The sequence below is a fragment of the Phytophthora cinnamomi genome, assembly GCF_018691715.1.
Source record: "Phytophthora cinnamomi strain GKB4 chromosome Unknown Contig0, whole genome shotgun sequence".
Classification (NCBI taxonomy): domain Eukaryota; phylum Oomycota; class Peronosporomycetes; order Peronosporales; family Peronosporaceae; genus Phytophthora; species Phytophthora cinnamomi.
In genome coordinates this window covers 788,359-806,737 of record NW_027150933.1, presented here as the reverse complement: position 1 = coordinate 806,737, position 18,379 = coordinate 788,359, and the positions used below count along the sequence as shown (strand labels likewise).

General features: G+C 55.7%; 6 protein-coding genes across 6 annotated transcripts; 4 read left to right on the top strand and 2 right to left on the bottom strand.

The window, feature by feature from the left end:
- Positions 1 to 55: 55 nt before the first annotated feature.
- On the top strand, positions 56 to 1,633 carry IUM83_01872 (glyceraldehyde-3-phosphate dehydrogenase, type I; the record flags this gene model as incomplete). Its single annotated transcript, XM_067925758.1, has 1 exon — positions 56 to 1,633. The coding sequence occupies one exon, from the start codon at positions 56 to 58 to the stop codon at positions 1,631 to 1,633; it is 1,578 nt and encodes a 525-aa protein (XP_067801103.1).
- Positions 1,634 to 3,152: 1,519 nt separating this feature from the next.
- On the top strand, positions 3,153 to 3,784 carry IUM83_01871 (uncharacterized protein; the record flags this gene model as incomplete). Its single annotated transcript, XM_067925757.1, has 4 exons — positions 3,153 to 3,191; positions 3,273 to 3,344; positions 3,417 to 3,468; positions 3,531 to 3,784. 4 exons carry the CDS (start codon positions 3,153 to 3,155, stop codon positions 3,782 to 3,784), a joined length of 417 nt encoding a protein of 138 aa, XP_067801102.1.
- A 143-nt stretch (positions 3,785 to 3,927) lies between these two features.
- IUM83_01870 (putative copper-transporting ATPase) lies at positions 3,928 to 7,373 on the bottom strand (the record flags this gene model as incomplete). The annotated part of the gene is made up of 4 exons (XM_067925756.1): positions 3,928 to 3,939; positions 4,021 to 5,096; positions 5,652 to 6,048; positions 6,129 to 7,373. 4 exons carry the CDS (start codon positions 7,371 to 7,373, stop codon positions 3,928 to 3,930), a joined length of 2,730 nt encoding a protein of 909 aa, XP_067801101.1.
- An 851-nt stretch (positions 7,374 to 8,224) lies between these two features.
- Positions 8,225 to 9,728, top strand: IUM83_01869 (uncharacterized protein; the record flags this gene model as incomplete). Its single annotated transcript, XM_067925755.1, has 2 exons — positions 8,225 to 8,383; positions 8,469 to 9,728. The coding sequence occupies 2 exons, from the start codon at positions 8,225 to 8,227 to the stop codon at positions 9,726 to 9,728; spliced, it is 1,419 nt and encodes a 472-aa protein (XP_067801020.1).
- Positions 9,729 to 10,781: 1,053 nt separating this feature from the next.
- Positions 10,782 to 14,150, top strand: IUM83_01868 (putative copper-transporting ATPase; the record flags this gene model as incomplete). The annotated part of the gene is made up of 2 exons (XM_067925754.1): positions 10,782 to 12,489; positions 13,045 to 14,150. The coding sequence occupies 2 exons, from the start codon at positions 10,782 to 10,784 to the stop codon at positions 14,148 to 14,150; spliced, it is 2,814 nt and encodes a 937-aa protein (XP_067800726.1).
- A 2,263-nt stretch (positions 14,151 to 16,413) lies between these two features.
- Positions 16,414 to 18,298, bottom strand: IUM83_01867 (GPI mannosyltransferase 1; the record flags this gene model as incomplete). Its single annotated transcript, XM_067925753.1, has 9 exons — positions 16,414 to 16,614; positions 16,685 to 16,789; positions 16,853 to 17,111; positions 17,179 to 17,345; positions 17,438 to 17,498; positions 17,567 to 17,695; positions 17,770 to 17,788; positions 17,869 to 17,996; positions 18,096 to 18,298. 9 exons carry the CDS (start codon positions 18,296 to 18,298, stop codon positions 16,414 to 16,416), a joined length of 1,272 nt encoding a protein of 423 aa, XP_067800798.1.
- Positions 18,299 to 18,379: the final 81 nt, after the last annotated feature.

Here is an 18,379-nt window from a genome sequence, read left to right as displayed (position 1 = left end):
AAGTGGCTCCAGCAGCCCAGCACCACCTCAGCACCTCCACCCCCACACAGCCGCCATGTCCGAGACGCCGCTGACCAGCGAGCAGATCAACGCGCTGCGCGACGCGGAGCTGGACCAGTGGAAGACGCAGGAGAACGCGGCCGACCTCATGGTGCCGCTCATCGGCCGCCTCTACCGCGAGAACAACGTGGTGAGCGTGCTCTTCGGCAAGGGCGTCGTGCACAAGAACAGCATCGACCTCATCAAGCTGCACAACTACGTGTGCAAGTACGTGGGCAAGCGCATGCAGCCCACCGAGACGCTCGTGGTGCTGCTGGCGCTCGTGCAGTACGCGCCCAACGCGCGCGACATGCGCGTCGACCTGGGCCGCACCTTCGTCTTCATGGAGAAGGCGGTGCTCGACGTGCAGGCGCAGGTCACGCCCGAGGCGCGCGACGCCAAGATCCGCGCGCTCGGCGAGCTCATCAACGCCAAGATGGCGCCGCTCACGCAGGCCGTGCCTTCCTTCACGCCCAGCGACGTGGTGCTCTACGGCTTCGGCCGCATCGGCCGCCTGCTGGCCAGGCTGCTCATCGAGAAGAGCGGCCCCGGCGTGAAGCTCATGCTGCGCGCCATCGTGGTGCGCAAGGGCACCAAGGAGGACCTGATCAAGCGCGCCAGCCTGCTGCGCCGCGACTCGGTGCACGGCCAGTTCCAGGGCAGCATCACCTTCAACGAGGAGGCCAACGCCATCATCGCCAATGGCAACCTCATCCAGATCATCTACTCGGACGGCCCCGACAAATGCGACTACACCAAGTACGGCATCAACAACGCCGTGGTCATCGACAACACTGGCCGCTGGCGCGACGCCGACGCGCTGGGCCTGCACCTCAAGTCCCCCGGTGTGGCCAAGGTCATCCTCACGGCGCCTGCCAAGGGCAGCGTGCCCACGATTGTGGCCGGCGTCAACGAGAGCATGATCTCGAGCACCGAGAACATCTACTCGGCGGCGTCGTGCACGACGAACGCTATCGCGCCGTCGCTCTACGCGCTGGACAAGAAGTTCGGCATCGTGGGCGGCCACATTGAGACGGTTCACTCGTTCACGAACGACCAGAACCTGATCGACAACTACCACATGAAGGAGCGCCGTGGACGCAGCGCTGTGCTCAACATGGTCATCACTGAGACGGGCGCTGCGGCGGCTGTCGTCAAATGCCTCCCGTCGCTCAAGGACAAGCTGACTGCTAACGCTATCCGCGTCCCGACACCCAACGTTTCGCTGGCCATTCTGAACGTGCAGCTTGATCCGACTAAGGCCGAGGGCATCACCAAGGAGTCGATCAACGCGTTCATGTCCAAGGTGTCGCTGGACTCCCCGCTGCAGAACCAGATCGACTTCGTCAACTCGGCTGAGGCCGCGTCCTCGGACTTCATTGGCAGCCGCGCTGCCGGTACGGTCGACGGCAAGGCCACCATCGTCGATGGCAACAAGGTCATTTTGTACGTCTGGTACGACAACGAATTTGGCTACAGTTGCCAGGTTGTCCGTGTGTTGCAGCGGCTCATGGGTATCAACCACACGCGCTTCCCGGCGAAGGAGCAGGTCGAAGAAATCGACAGCTCTCTCAACCTCACCTGGGACATCTAGATTTCAACGAAAGAGGCAGAAGCAACCACAACTATTGTTAAGTGGTAGCTGTAGGAGGCCAAAGCGATATATAAACACCTTGAACATACCAACTTTAGCGAGTCTTCCGTTTCACAGGCCGTGAAAGCCTGCTCTGTTAAGGCAAGATGCCTCCTGTGCACGAAGTGCGAGGCGCATCAAAGAAAGCTGGCGCAGCAAGCCCACCCAAGAAATATAGTTCCGCGTCAAGTCCGTCAACGAAATCCCAAGTATCGCCTGGTGAGCCATGCAAGTTGTACGAGTATGAGTTGGTTACCTTGCTCACAGTTCGATAGGTAGTGCAGTTTCTCCAGACTGCAGGCGAAAATGTGAGCTATGCACAGCGACGGCAGGGATCCGCTCTCGCAAGGCAACAAGCCCAATGCGTTTAACCTGCACAAAGGAGCTTTCCAGGACAGATTTGGCTGGTGGTGGCAGCGGTGAAGATACCGACAGACACAACTCGAGTCATTGTAGAAACGATGAAGATGGATCAATCAGCGATAGCACCGAGAAACTCAATGTAGCCCTTGAGCGTTTTACAGAAACGAATTACAAGCCAGCTGAGGAGGAGGTAAAAACCTTGGAGAAGGAGCATCTCGAATCGCTTATCGTTGCGCCGACTGGACTGGGTGGCATTCAGCCGACAACGCAACGTCTACGAGCTGGACCGATTCTCAAGGAGCGTCCAAGTGAGCAGAATGAGAAGCTTGAGCGCCAACTCGCTGAACAAAAAGCCTCGAATGAGGGCTTACAACAGGAACTGTTCACATTGCGAGAGGCTGAGCAAGAAAATATAGCGTATCTCCAGGTTCTAAAGCTACTAGAGCAGCGAAATCGCGAATTGGAGGAAGCATGCACTGCAAAAACGATGGAGCTGAACAGCATTTCGGAGAAGCTACGCTGCCTCAAGCTGGAACGCGATCAACTTCACCACGAGGTTCAAAATGCGAAGCAAAACCATCATGAGCACGCTAAGGCACTAAAAAGCAAGCAGAGGAGATTATTGCAGCGAATTGAGCAGCTTGAGTGTTCGCAAGGAACCCAATCGGACGATCAGAAACGTATGGAGTGCCAGTGGAAGCAAAAAGTGAAGGACGCTGAACGAGAACATACTCAAACTGTTGCTGCCCTTCAGCGGCAGCTTGAACAGAGCCACAGCAAAACAAACCAGCTTGAATCGGAAGTGCAAGAACTAGAGAAACAAATCAAAAATCTGCTCGCCACCACGTTGCGCCAGACCACTGTAATCGAGGAATGCGACCGCGTGCTGTCCGAAACTAAAGAACAACAGCAGCAAACCCAGTTTAAGTATGAGGAGGAGCTGAAACTTTCGTGCGAACTAAGAGCGAAAAGCCAGCGACTGGAAGTGCAAGTGGAATCGTTGAAAGAGTCCGCAGGCACTGAGGCGATCGCGTTGGAGAAAAAACTAACGTCTCTGGAAAACAAACTCACCAAGTATGAAAGCGCTCTGCGAGAGAAGGATAAGGAAATTGACGTCATGAACCGCGCCTACGTCGCTCAAGAGGACCTGGGCGAGGTGAGTTATTTGCTTTTGTTGTGGTTGTCAGCCTCACTGGACTAACACTTTACTCACGCTTTCATGGCGAACAATACGCAGATGAACAAAGAATTCCAACGCAAGGAGAGGAAATTGAAGTGCGATGTCTCGGAGCTACAGATTGCATTACGCGTAAGCCAGCATAGTGAGCATTATTCCCCATTTGCCAACGTAGCATTCTTGACGATGGTTTCATGTACACAGGACGCGAAACATGAGAACAGCCTGTTGACTGAACAAGTCCTTGAAATGCAAGGTATGTATAGCCCAACCAAACACGTGATGGCCATCATCTTACATACTACTTGCTGTTGCTAGAGCAAATGGAGAGCGAACGCAAGGACCGAACTCGCTGGGCTACAGCTAGACTGAAGCTACTCGCCGAGTTTTGTGACGAGGAGAGTTATCAACGTTCTGTGACCGAAGATACGCCGCTAATTTCTTCACCACCAAGACGGAGGGCGAAGGGTAGGCGGACCCCAAGGAACAACATGATGGATGATGAGAGCTATGACGGCGATGATAGCGATAAAGAAGCAAGACAAAGGCGCAATTCAATAGTCTTCGGCTAGCGAAGACTCGGCAAAAAAGAAGGTTGCTTTACTTGGGAGCTTATTTGTACGATGATCTATCGTGAACGCTACCGCACTCCAAGCTCCATTAATTTACGTACTGTTACTTCTTCATCAACGCGTTGTTGTACGCGGTTCGAGCTTCAATCATCCCACTACAAGGGAAACAGCACGAAGACAAAAAACATTAGTGAAATACGCTCAGCATATCAAGAAAACTGGCATCAGCATCGTACCTCGTCGGAATTGGTCAACGGAGCGTAGGTCTTGTGTGATGGTCCGAGCCTCTGGCGCACCATGTTCTTGAGTTCGATTACCTTCGCGTCTTCCTTCACCTGGCGCTTCAGATTCATTTCGCCAACCACTGGGGGCTGGTATCGCTTAAGATGTAGCGACGAAATCACCACCGACACCGAAGAAAACGCCATCGCCAGGCCAGCACACGCAGGCGGCATCATTCGATGGATCAGAGGGAAGAACATGCCGGCCGCCAGCGGGATGCCCACCACGTTGTACACGATCGAGAAGAAGAAGTTTAACTTGATGCGTGAGAACACCACGCGGGCCAAGTCCAAGGCTACCACCACGTCCGTCAGCGCGCTCTTCACAAGCACCATGTCGGCCTCCGCTTTGGCGATCTGCGTGCCAGCACCGATGGCCATGCCGATATCCGACTGCGCCAGGGCCGGCGCGTCGTTGATACCGTCGCCTACCATGCACACCACGCGCGGCTTCAGCGTCAGCGGATTCACCTGTGACTGCAGCGCCTTGATCTGAGACGCCTTCTCGCCAGGGAGAGCCACCGCCTTGACGTGGTTGATGCCCATCTGACGCGCAATCGCGCTGGCCGTGCGAAGGTTATCGCCCGTGATCAGCCACACGTCCAAACCCATGGACTTCAGGTGACCGACGACGGCCGCGGCTTCGGGACGAGGAGCGTCCGCCAACGCGATCACGCCCGCCAGCTTGTTCTCCACGCACACAACCACGACGGTCTTGCCCTCCAGCTCCAGCTCGTGCATGTGAGCTCGCATCTTCCCGCCGATCTCGATGCCCTTCTCCTCGCAGAACTCGGAGTTGCCCACCATCACATTCGCAGCAGTGGTGCGTGAAGTGACGTCGCTGGCAGCCACGACACCCTCAATGCCGCGACCAGGGACTACGTGGACCTCGGTCGGGTCCTGAAGTTCGAGTTTTTCGTGTTCCGTAGCCGTCACCACAATGGCCTTACCCAGAACGTGCTCACTCACACACTCCAAGGACGCACCGTAGTAGAGCAGTTCGCGTGGCGTGTACGCTCGGTCAGCTACCACTACGTCACGAACCGAAGGGTGACCGACAGTAAGTGTGCCAGTCTTGTCGAAAACGATGGTGTCGATGTACCGTGCGGTCTCGAGTGCACGGCCGCCCTTGATGAGCACACCCTTCTTGGCGCCAACGCCACATCCGACCATGACAGCCGTGGGGGTGGCAAGTCCCAGAGCGCACGGGCACGCGATCACTACAACCGAGATCGCAAAGAGGATTGACAAGAAGAAATCATCAGCATGACCAGTTCCAACTGACACTCCTAGATCAAGTTTCCACTCAGCAGGCACAATGTCCATCGAGAGAAGCAGTAACCAGGTTGTGAACGTCAGCACTGCCAATCCCAGTACGCAGGGAGCGAAAATTGATGCCAGCCAATCGGCATATGCCTGGATGGGAGCCTTGTGAAGCTGAGCCTCTTCAATCAAAGCGCAGATTTGCGACAATGCCGAACTCTCGCCGCCTAAACAGCTCGACTCAATCACCAACGTGCCCTGCTGGTTCACCGTTGACCCAAACACGTAGTCACCTTCCTTTTTCGCCACAGGCATGCTCTCGCCAGTAAGCATGGATTCATCAGCGGAACTTGAGCCCGACTTCACGACGCCATCTGTGGGGATGTTAGCACCCGGGAGGATACGAAGAAGATCACCTCGCTGCACCAACTCGATTGGGATTTCACGATCGCGCTTACCGTTGGTAATTAGTAGCGCCTTCTTCGGCTGTAACTTGGCCAGTTCCGAAAGTGCATCTGCCGTCTTGCCCTTCGCCATCGACTCCATGTACTTGCCCAACGTCACGAACGTCAGTAGCATCGCCGAAGACTCGAAGAAATGGTGTCCGTGATAATTCTCATGCACCGCCGAACCCACCAGTGACACAAAACTGTACGTGTACGACATGGTGGTGCCTGCCACGACCAGGAAATCCATCCCCATGGCACCGTGTTGTAAACCCTTCCATGCCGCCACGTAGAACCTCCACCCCACCCGAATTGGATAGGAGTCGACAGTAGGAAAAGCAGCAACAATTTTACCGAAACCGAATTGAACACGGGCGTCATGAGCACCTTCTCCACCGGCGGGATGTACATGAGCACCATGTGAATAAGCATTGCTGGCAACGAGAAGAGCATGGCCGTGGTCAGCAACTTACGCCACTTCTCCACCTCCGACTTGCTCAGCGCGTTCTGGTCCGTCGTCTCCAGCGCCACCTCAGCCGAGTACCCCAGTCCGTTGATGCACTCCAGCACGTCGCGCGGACCCGTCTTGGACAGCTGCTTCAGGTGCACGTGCGCCTTGTTCAGCGGCAGGTTGACCAGCACCTTGGTGACGCCCGGCAGCTTGCCCACGGCCGACTCGATCTTGCCCACGCACGCGGCGCAGCTCATGCCCGTGACCGTGAACTTGAGCTCGAGCGAGTCGTCGTCGCCCGGCTCCACGACGTGCGAGAACGTCGCCTTGTAGCCTGCGTCCTGGATGAGCTGGCGCAGCGTCCGCTGCTCGTCGCGGACCAGGTCGCGGTCGAACGCCACCTCGGCCTTCTGGCTGATGAGCCCCACGCGGCAGTGCAGCACGCCCTCGGCCTTGCCCACGTGGTCCTCGATGGCCTTGACGCACGCGGCGCAGCTCATGCCTTCCACGTGGAACACGGCGCGCGGGTGGCCGGCGGCGTCGGGCACGTCCAGCGCCAGGCTCTGCTCCTTCTCCTTCTGCTGCTGCTTCTGCCGCTGCGCCTGCAGCTTGATGGCCGCGGCCCTGGCGGCGTCGTACGCGCGGGCCTCGAAGCCCACGCACTCCACCATGTCCACGAGCTCCTGCAGCGTCGAGCTGCCGGGCCGCCGCAGCGTCACCGTCGCCTTGCGCTGCTCGAAGCTCACGACGGCGGCCGCCACGCCGTCCACGCCGCGCAGCGCGTTCTCGACCGTGGAGCCGCAGTTCTTCTGGCACATCATGCCCTCCACCAGCAGCTCGATGGTCAGCGCGTCCGTCGCCTGCTGCTGCTGCGTCGTCTCCTGCAGCGGCGCCGACTGCACGGCTGCGCCGAAGCCCACGCACTCCACGGCGTCCACCAGGTCGGCGGCCGTCACGCGCGCGCCGGGCTCGCACTCGACGCGGGCGCTGCGGCGCTCGAAGTCCACGACGGCGGAGGCCACGCCGGCCACGCCACGCAGCGCGCTCTGCACGGTGGCGCCGCAGTTCTTCATGCACATCATGCCCTCCACCGCCAGCTCCACCACCAGCAGCGGCGCGTCGTCGGTCGGAGGAGCGCGCGCCGCCATGGTCCTCTGCGCTGCAGCTGGTCTATCTATTTGTGCGTGGGACGAGCTGGTGATAAGTTTGGGATTGGAGCCGGAGCACGCGCCTGCAGCTTCTGGATTGGACGTTTCAAATGCTGAACAGGCACTGACTGAGCTGTGTGGGGTGGAGGCGATGGGTACACGCGCTGATATGCAGGTTGGAATCAAGAAGGGCGGGTTCAGGTCTGGCGGCGTGCAAGCGACCGTTTTGCTGTCGCCGCCACCGCCAGAACGGAGCTGTCGCCCTGCGTGTGCTAACGGCGGAGGACCATCGGCGCGGAGTCGTCGGCGTCAAAGATGAGCGTGGCTGCGTTGGAGCAATCCGGCGGTGCTGCTGAGCCAGGCACAAGGAGCGCGTCGGACCATGGGCGTGACAAAAAGCGCATCGACTACCGAAAAGGTTTTGCAGCAAGCAAGCGGACAGCTACGGCGATACACTGCTCCGGGGCCTGCCTGTCAACAATCGCTCGAGCTGGTCGTCAGCGAGTCTATCTGTGGATAACCCGCGGCGTGGCTGCTGGATCAGAGTCTGAGCCAGACACGAGCTGATCCCCACGATTCCCCACGCCTCTCCACCGTCGTCTGCAACGCGATCGCAGAGCTGATGGGCTCAAGCGCATTCGACTGCGCTCGTCAGCAGCGTGTCCGCAAGTTGAAGACATTAATTTCGCTCCTGTAACCGTCGAGCACGACGATTCGCTCATCTGTACTATACCTTATAAGAAAGGTCCTTATATAGAGTGTCTTAACAGACATCCTCGTGGCCAACGAAACGGTGCGCTCGCATTCAGCAGCTCAGCACTGCTACTAGTAGTACATACACTGTACTCGCCATGGTGTCCATGAAGGTGCGGCTCACGGGGCTTATCAACCAGTCCCCGCAGTATGTGATCGACCAGGCGCGCGTCCCCATCCACTTCGTGGCCACCAAGAAGGACTTCTCCTACTGCGCCGGCCGCCTGCTCAGCGCGCAGCTCATGGGCTTCGACACGGTGCGTGGGTTGACAACTGCGCAGTTATAATACCTCCATCTCCTACTAGCCACTGACTTTTACCACCTCGCGCGATGCCGCGCAGGAGACGCGCCCTACGTGGGGCAGGACCCGTGGTCCCAACCCGTGCGCGCTGCTACAGATCGCGGTGCGGGACGCCAGCAACACGGAGGAGGTCTTCATCATCGACCTCCGCAGGCTGCCAGCCACCGTGTACAACACCACGCTTACAAGTGTATTTCTGTCCAAGAAAATCATCAAGCTCGGTCAGAGCTTCTGCCAGGACCTGCAGGAGCTGGCGCAGTCCTACCCGCAGGCGTCCTGCTTCACAGTCTGCAAGGGCGTCGTGGAGGTGAACGACCTGTCCATCGCGTTGGCTGGCGCGCACAACCCGCTGAGTCTGCAGAAGCTCGTGTTCTTCTACCTGCACCGGAAGCTCGCCAAGACGCAGCAGATGTCCAACTGGGAGAGGAGACCGCTCACTGCCAGTCAGCTGCACTACGCTGCCGCGGACGCTCTCGTGCTCATTCACCTGTACGACGAGCTACTGATTCGGATTAATAAGAAGCAAGCAGGAGCGAAGAACTTTCAGCTGAGCGACGTGACCAATGTGCTGGATGTAAACTTGCCACGGACGCCCAAGTGCTCGCTCTGCTTTGAGATTTTCGAGACAGCGCCGGAGTTGAAGAAACACCGCAAGATGTGCGCCGTGGATGTGCGTACTCTGGTGATCTGCGCTATCTGTGAAGGGAAGAAACTCGTGACGGAGAAGGCTATGGAACACCATGTGAAGCACTGTGGAGTGGAGGAGGAGACTGCGGAGCCCATCATTCAGGTCAAGAGAAAGCGATCACTGTCAATGGAGAGCCGAAGTAGTTCTGCCAAGTCGCAGAACGGCAAGAAACGCCGTCTTGGACGTGTGGACGTAGCCGCCACCAACACCACGGTGAGAGAAGAGGAAAACGATGCCTCGGGCCCAGTTACCAAACATCAAAATGCTAAGAAGCGTCGTAAAGCATTGCAGAAGGCGAAGAAAAGGCAAGAGAAGTTGGCTGCGCAGGAGGCAGCAAGCTCCAAATCTGCGCTAGAGACAGAAGAGATTCCTACTTCAAGCACAGCTAGTGCACATCAAGACGCGAAGAAACAGCCAAAAGCATTGAAGGTAAAGTCAAGAAAGAAGAAGAAAGCTCTTGCTGCCAGCAAAGCTGTACCTCAAAAGGCCGATATTCCGAGCTGTCGCGATCAAACGTACAAGAAGCGGAAAATGAGCATGGAGTCGTCGCTCCTGGCGTCCGACGCAATGTGGTCCCAGATTTCAAGCGACTGCTCCACTACCAGCGCTTAGATGGTCGCAGGAAGAACCACACCAGCAACTTCCAGTGTTTAGTCCTCGCCATGTAGACTGTAATTACAGGAGCTGAATTCGATTGTCGCTCTTAACTCACAGTGGCGAAGTCATTTCGGTGTGAATCAAGAGCCATCTCCTCGAAAACGACTTGCCCGGGAGTAAAGGATGTGGCCGATTCAGAGACCAGGCGTGTAAAGTGCCGAGCTGTCGCCGTTCGCGGGGATCTCCTGCAGGCGGATGCACTTGCTGTTCCTTCGGCCGCTTTATCGCGGTCCGCGGAACACCCGCGAGTGTTTTCTCTCTGTCCACTATCATACTCAAGAAATGCTCCGAGGAACACTACTTATTAAGCATACCGGTATACACTTGAACAGTAAATAGGCTGAGAATCACAGCATTTCGAGAAGCAACACTACCCAACACGGTAACTTCTCTTCGGATGCACGTGCTGTACCTCGCTAACACCGCCTCGGTATGAACCACGACGCGCGGTGATCACAACTTGTGGCCATCGCGCGTTCGCACATGCATATGACTCGGCACCGCCGGTATTAAGTACTGTACATTTATGATTACAGCACGCCGATAGAAAGAGACCATCCGCCGTGCTTGCCAACAGCTTTGCACTCTGCAGACCAGCATCTCGGTCAGAACAAGTAAAAGTTCGTCCTTCAGAGTTAGCGGCGCGGTGCTTCACCTCGCTTGCTGGTGTCCGTTCGGCTGTGGCCGGAGCCATCAATCCTGCGTCTCAGAGTCGTTCTTCTGGTTCGGGCCGCCACCTGCGTTTCTAGCACGCTGGCCGGTGCTGGTCCCATACAAGGCCAAGTCAAAGCCGCCATTCGGACACGCCAGCTGGCGCGTTCCGAGGGCACAGAGCCGCGGCCACCCCATCGAGATGGCGTCGCCGCCGCATGACCCTCGCTGACTTGAGCCTCGGCTCGATCGCTCGCCCGTTGCACGCGGCCGAGCACGAGCACGAGCGCGTTCATTTCCCGATCGTCCGACCAGAGCGCGCCGGCAGCAGCAGCAGAGGCAGCAGAGGAAGAGATAATGGTGACCAGGGACGATGATGTCCCGCTGGAGGTGGTGGAGCTGGCGGTGGAGGGCATGATGTGCATGAAGAACTGCGGCGCCACCGTGCAGAGCGCGCTGCGTGGCGTGGCCGGCGTGGCCTCCGCCGTCGTGGACTTCGAGCGCCGCAGCGCCCGCGTCGAGTGCGAGCCCGGCGCGCGCGTGACGGCCGCCGACCTGGTGGACGCCGTGGAGTGCGTGGGCTTCGGCGCAGCCGTGCAGTCGGCGCCGCTGCAGGAGCCGACGCAGCAGCAGCAGGCGACGGACGCGCTGACCATCGAGCTGCTGGTGGAGGGCATGATGTGCCAGAAGAACTGCGGCTCCACGGTCGAGAACGCGCTGCGCGGCGTGGACGGCGTGGCGGCCGCCGTCGTGAGCTTCGAGCAGCGCAAGGCGACGGTGACGCTGCGGCGGCCCGGCAGCTCGACGCTGCAGGAGCTCGTGGACATGGTGGAGTGCGTGGGCTTCGAGGCCCGCGCGTACGACGCCGCCAGGGCCGCGGCCATCAAGCTGCAGGCGCAGCAGCAGCAGCAGAAGGAGAAGGAGCAGAGCCTGGCGCTGGACGTGCCCGACGCCGCCGGCCACCCGCGCGCCGTGTTCCACGTGGAAGGCATGAGCTGCGCCGCGTGCGTCAAGGCCATCGAGGACCACGTGGGCAAGGCCGAGGGCGTGCTGCACTGCCGCGTGGGGCTCATCAGCCAGAAGGCCGAGGTGGCGTTCGACCGCGACCTGGTCCGCGACGAGCAGCGGACGCTGCGCCAGCTCATCCAGGACGCAGGCTACAAGGCGACGTTCTCGCACGTCGTGGAGCCGGGCGACGACGACTCGCTCGAGCTCAAGTTCACGGTCACGGGCATGAGCTGCGCCGCGTGCGTGGGCAAGATCGAGTCGGCCGTGGGCAAGCTGCCGGGCGTCACCAAGGTGCTGGTCAACCTGCCGCTGAACAAGGCGCACGTGCACCTGAAGCAGCTGTCCAAGACGGGTCCGCGCGACGTGCTGGAGTGCATCAACGGACTGGGGTACTCGGCTGAGGTGGCGCTGGAGACGACGGACCAGAACGCGCTGAGCAAGTCGGAGGTGGAGAAGTGGCGTAAGTTGCTGACCACGGCCATGCTCTTCTCGTTGCCAGCAATGCTTATTCACATGGTGCTCATGTACATCCCGCCGGTGGAGAAGGTGCTCATGACGCCCGTGTTCAATTCGGTTTCGGTAAAATTGTTGCTGCTTTTCCTACTGTCGACTCCTATCCAATTCGGAGTGGGGTGGAGGTTCTACGTGGCGGCATGGAAGGGTTTACAACACGGTGCCATGGGGATGGATTTCCTGGTCGTGGCAGGCACCACCATGTCGTACACGTACAGTTTTGTGTCACTGGTGGGTTCGGCGGTGCATGAGAATTATCACGGACACCATTTCTTCGAGTCTTCGGCGATGCTACTGACGTTCGTGACGTTGGGCAAGTACATGGAGTCGATGGCGAAGGGCAAGACGGCAGATGCACTTTCGGAACTGGCCAAGTTACAGCCGAAGAAGGCGCTACTAATTACCAACGGTAAGCGCGATCGTGAAATCCCAATCGAGTTGGTGCAGCGAGGTGATCTTCTTCGTATCCTCCCGGGTGCTAACATCCCGACAGATGGCGTCGTGAAGTCGGGCTCAAGTTCCGCTGATGAATCCATGCTTACTGGCGAGAGCATGCCTGTGGCGAAAAAGGAAGGTGACTACGTGTTTGGGTCAACGGTGAACCAGCAGGGCACGTTGGTGATTGAGTCGAGCTGTTTAGGCGGCGAGAGTTCGGCATTGTCGCAAATCTGCGCTTTGATTGAAGAGGCTCAGCTTCACAAGGCTCCCATCCAGGCATATGCCGATTGGCTGGCATCAATTTTCGCTCCCTGCGTACTGGGATTGGCAGTGCTGACGTTCACAACCTGGTTACTGCTTCTCTCGATGGACATTGTGCCTGCTGAGTGGAAACTTGATCTAGGAGTGTCAGTTGGAACTGGTCATGCTGATGATTTCTTCTTGTCAATCCTCTTTGCGATCTCGGTTGTAGTGATCGCGTGTCCGTGCGCTCTGGGACTTGCCACCCCCACGGCTGTCATGGTCGGATGTGGCGTTGGCGCCAAGAAGGGTGTACTCATCAAGGGCGGCCGTGCACTCGAGACCGCACGGTACATCGACACCATCGTTTTCGACAAGACTGGCACACTTACTGTCGGTCACCCTTCGGTTCGTGACGTAGTGGTAGCTGACCGAGCGTACACGCCACGCGAACTGCTCTACTACGGTGCGTCCTTGGAGTGTGTGAGTGAGCACGTTCTGGGTAAGGCCATTGTGGTGACGGCTACGGAACACGAAAAACTCGAACTTCAGGACCCGACCGAGGTCCACGTAGTCCCTGGTCGCGGCATTGAGGGTGTCGTGGCTGCCAGCGACGTCACTTCACGCACCACTGCTGCGAATGTGATGGTGGGCAACTCCGAGTTCTGCGAGGAGAAGGGCATCGAGATCGGCGGGAAGATGCGAGCTCACATGCACGAGCTGGAGCTGGAGGGCAAGACCGTCGTGGTTGTGTGCGTGGAAAACAAGCTGGCGGGCGTGATCGCGTTGGCGGACGCTCCTCGTCCCGAAGCCGCGGCCGTCGTCGGTCACCTGAAGTCCATGGGTTTGGACGTGTGGCTGATCACGGGCGATAACCTTCGCACGGCCAGCGCGATTGCGCGTCAGATGGGCATCAACCACGTCAAGGCGGTGGCTCTCCCTGGCGAGAAGGCGTCTCAGATCAAGGCGCTGCAGTCACAGGTGAATCCGCTGACGCTGAAGCCGCGCGTGGTGTGCATGGTAGGCGACGGTATCAACGACGCGCCGGCCCTGGCGCAGTCGGATATCGGCATGGCCATCGGTGCCGGCACGCAGATCGCCAAAGCGGAGGCCGACATGGTGCTTGTGAAGAGCGCGCTGACGGACGTGGTGGTAGCCTTGGACTTGGCCCGCGTGGTGTTCTCACGCATCAAGTTAAACTTCTTCTTTTCGATCGTGTACAACGTGGTGGGCATCCCGCTGGCGGCCGGCATGTTCTTCCCTCTGATCCATCGAATGATGCCGCCTGCGTGTGCTGGTCTGGCGATGGCGTTTTCTTCGGTGTCGGTGGTGATTTCGTCGCTGCTACTGAAGAAATATAAAGCGCCGCAGCTCTTCCAAGCCAAGCTGCCAAAGGTGCACTTCGAGGAGGACGTACAGGTTGTGGACCTTAAAAATCTTGTGGGTCTGAAGGCCAAGAATGTGCGTTATGCGCCGTTGACAAACCTGGGAGAGAAGGACACGCGCCCTAAGACCCGCGGTCAGTGATTTGATTATCTGGTGTGCTTTTGTATACGGTATTTAGTAGCGTTTCCAAAGTCGTCGGCTGACTGAAGGCCATCAAGTGGTTTGATTCCTAAGTTAATGAATGATTTTTGTCTTAACTAGAAACTACAGTCCTCGTATCTCTGAAGGTTGGTCCGAACCGAATGTCGAACCTTGTTCACTATCATTTTAATTATTACAGAAATGAAAGCACCAAATGGTTCCTAGAACAAAATGCATTGTATCCCAGTAACTTTTGCGCCTTCTAACATTCTGAAGTCTTATGGGTGGTCATTTCGATGCCATATCCACTCAAACTGGCACGAAAAATCAGCCCCTGCATCGACGTAAAAAGCGTCAGCGAAACCATCGACGACAACATAAACTTATGCATCGAGGTAAAAACAAACGTACCAAAGTGCATAATACGGTAGGCTACTGTGAAGGTATCAGATCAGTTTAGACGGTACAAATGGCCTCTGCGTCTCCAGCACAAACCCCAGCTGATCAACTGTGTGGATACCGCATTTTCGCTCTGTGATAACAGCAGTATCATGAACGAGACAAATTCAAGCAGAGCGTAAATGAACATTCCCGACACCATTTCACTAACATTCTAGTGAGTGACCCCAGTCATTTCGGTTTGACTGGACAAATGAATCATCACCAGGTTGAAAATTCCGTAGATCAATGGGATAAAGATTTCCACATACTGGTCCTAGGAGGATAGCTGAGGTGACAGCCTGTGGGCCCCTGCTCTTGGATATTTCTTGGTGCACTACGTCGGTATCACCTATTGCTCTCGTTGGTTTTGGTACCGTTGCAACGGTAGAGCAGCATCAAAATGTTTCGAACCACGATTAAAGTCTCCGAACGTTAACCCACGCTCTGGAACTATCACTACGGTTCTCAATCTGGAAAGCACTCGATCGGGTCTATATGGGCAACCATAACTATCGAGCTTTTCCAGCACTTTTCTTACCTCTGGTGACAAGCGCTTGTCTTCGGAGTGGCTCCGAGTAGTAGGACAACAATCGAAGTGTTGATACCAGATCACCATTTGCCTCTTTGTTCACGATTCCGGTAGCTACGTGAAACGTGAAGACGTGTCAGATGCTTTGTGTTCGTTGATAGAGATCCTGTAATTCCAGCGCTGTTTGCATGCAGTGGGCAACGAGTACTGCTACTAGTGTCGTCCAAGACAGATTTGGCATTATCGTATCCAGATAAAACGAATCGAAAAACTCGACGGTAAACACAGGTATAATGTCCTCTTTGTGTGATGCAGCTGACGCAAATATTGCTTTCATCACTGACTTGATTGAATATTGGTAGTAGGAGTGTTACTGGCAGTTCATAATTCGAACGATTTGCTTTCTTGAAAAGTACCTGGTAAGCGGGATATGCTACGGAAAGAATACTTTGCAGTGTCCCAGTTTGTTTAATCGACGGAGTTGTTCACGCCGCGAAAGTATCTGTTGAAAGCAAGATGGCACGTAAGAAGCCAACGAGTAGCATCGGACATACCACTGAAAGCGACAAGATGAAAAACCGGAAATGCCCAGATCCCTGCTGCCGCCATGCCTACAACAACGAAACCGGCGGCCTTCGACAGCAAAATAAAAGTGTCTGCCGCGAAGAGAGGTCAGGAGCCACTTGCCAATCTGGCATGCGCCGGCTAAGCCAATCACTGCTCCAAGAACTCCTACGCGAACCCAGAAGCCACAATTTGCTTCCCAACCATCAGCCGGATTCTGAAGCGGGATACTTTCTTGACCAACTACAAATGTAAAAATGAGGAATGACGTGCCAGGATTACCAGCGTCACACGAACCAGCAACGAGCTTCGAGTATCTTCGTCGATTGCCAGCATCCGCTCAATGGAATATTTATCATCGTAGTAGGTGAGCTGGAGCACGAACTATGTGTGTAAAAGCTTCTTCCATTGAGTGTTTACAAATGTTTAAAAACGTCCAGTAGTCGTCATACTCGAAGACGTATCGTTGATTTGCTGTCTTGACTCGAATGACTTCATCGTCTTCCTGGATTGTTAGTGTACGTAGTGATGAACAATAGGAAGCTGTGACTGCCGTATTGTTAGCCTTTTTATCTGAAATTTGTCCACCGCATCTTGTCTGCAGGAGTAAGAGGTCTCCTGAAATACCAGAGCACATATTAATTAACGAAAACCAACACACACTTGCCGTCACATTTTAACGCTTTTGATGTGGCACCATGCACAGACGCGCGAGTACATCACTCGCAGCTACTGTAGTTTTGCTCGGTCATTAGGAAACAGTTGAACAATCTTGCCTCTCTTGAATAGCGGCGTGAAGGAATGGTTGCGCATGAGCATGGCAAGGATGGTTACGTTCACCGAGAAGAAAAGGAGCCCAGCTACCCAGAGGGGGGAAAACGTGTTGGATCCTTGCATTTCCAAATGGTACGCCCAGTACAGCCAGTGCAACTGTGAGAAATGCAATCATAAAGTCAACGGTAACACTTGTCGTAGAAGGGAACAATACACATAATCTTACCTCGCCGCCTAACCACGCAGCAATCATCGCAAGGCCTTTCCATTTGAGTCGCAAACTTGTCAGCGGGAAAATAAGTGGAAGGAAGGCAGTGTACCACAGAAAATACTGTAGCAGCGATAATGTCAGGTAGAATTCAGTGTGAACTGGTGCATAGTAGTTTTTGCGTACCTGTGCCGTGCACACTTTGTTGAAAATCACGAAGACCATCGTCAATCCAAAAAGTGCAAACGGGAGATCACGACCATATGCGAAAGAGACGGCTACGAGCGACGCAAGCTGGGGTAGGAAGGCTAGGAGCCCAACTCCAAAACCAGATGGGGTGTTGTATCGTAGATAGAGGTCATAGAAGTAGACCGAAAAATTGTGACGGTTGTCCGTGCGCGTAAAATGATAGAGGTACGCTTCGTACAAAAATTGAAATCCGTAGCTGTTCAAGGTAAGACAAATAGTGTTAATTCGCATTGCAGTGTCATCGCACGCGGGTTGATACGTACAGGTAGTAGAAGCCACCAGCGAGTAGAAGGAAGAGTCCTCCACTCACTACGCCGAATCCCAGGCGGTCACGATTGAGCTGTCCAGCAAGCTTTATCCAAACGCAAGCGGATGATCCGCAAGACGAGGTCCACTTGCCATTCGAAATACAAAAATCTCCGTCCAGAAACTATTTAAAAAAAAACAGCAGTAGAGCACGAAAAGATTGTGGTCAATACTAATAAAGTCCATGGATGTCCTTCTCAACCTGAACCACCTTACCACAAGAAAAGCCAACGCATAAATGATAGGATAAATCTTGAAATGAACAGCGGCACCATATCTGCATGGGTTACACAAGCTATTGTCAGCATCTGCGAGGAAAGTAAACTTTAGGCGAAGAACACGTACGCTAGTGCCGAAAGAACGATCTGCTTGCGCATGACCAACAGCAGCGACAACATCACCAACAGTACCACAATCGAGTCCGCATTTCCTCGAGTCGAAATGTTCACCGAGAACGGGTGGAACAGCCACACACTGCCGCAACATCACTATTATCAGCACATTTGTTCGCTCCCAACAACCAAGAAAAATCCTTCAAGAACTCTTACCAGCAGTAATTTACAGCATCTACCCCACAACAACAACAACAACATCAGCAGCAGCATGTGAGAAAATACGCCCACCCCACATTACTTTTCTGGCCTCACTTTTATCCGTAAGTCCTCGCAGCCTCAGTATCTGGTACAGCACGTAGCCCACCAGCAGGTCGCAGGCTACGAAGAGCAGCTTGCCGAACTCGTGGTGCACGTAAACGTTCGGCAGCAGCATGAAAGCTCTAAAAACCAGTAAAATGAAAAATCACGACAAAAATAAAATACCGAAAAGTTAACTCTCAATTGCAATCCCCCCTTTCCCCAACAGCCTCCACACTTACAGCACGGGGGTGTAGCGGTACGTCGTGCGCTCGAAGGGCGAGTTGCCCTCCGCCACCTCCCGCGCCGCGTCCGAGTACACGTCGTAGTCCACGTCCGTGTACTTGACAGCCATCAGCTGGTCCTGCACGTGGCCGTAGAGCAGCAGCGCTAGGCGCAGTGCCAAGGCGCCACCGAAGAGCGCCACAGTGCGCCGAGACATCATCGTCACTTTGAACGGAGCTATGAAGTCTAGGATAGTATTCGTACTTAGACGGAATGTTATCTGTGACGTGTGAAAAAGGCA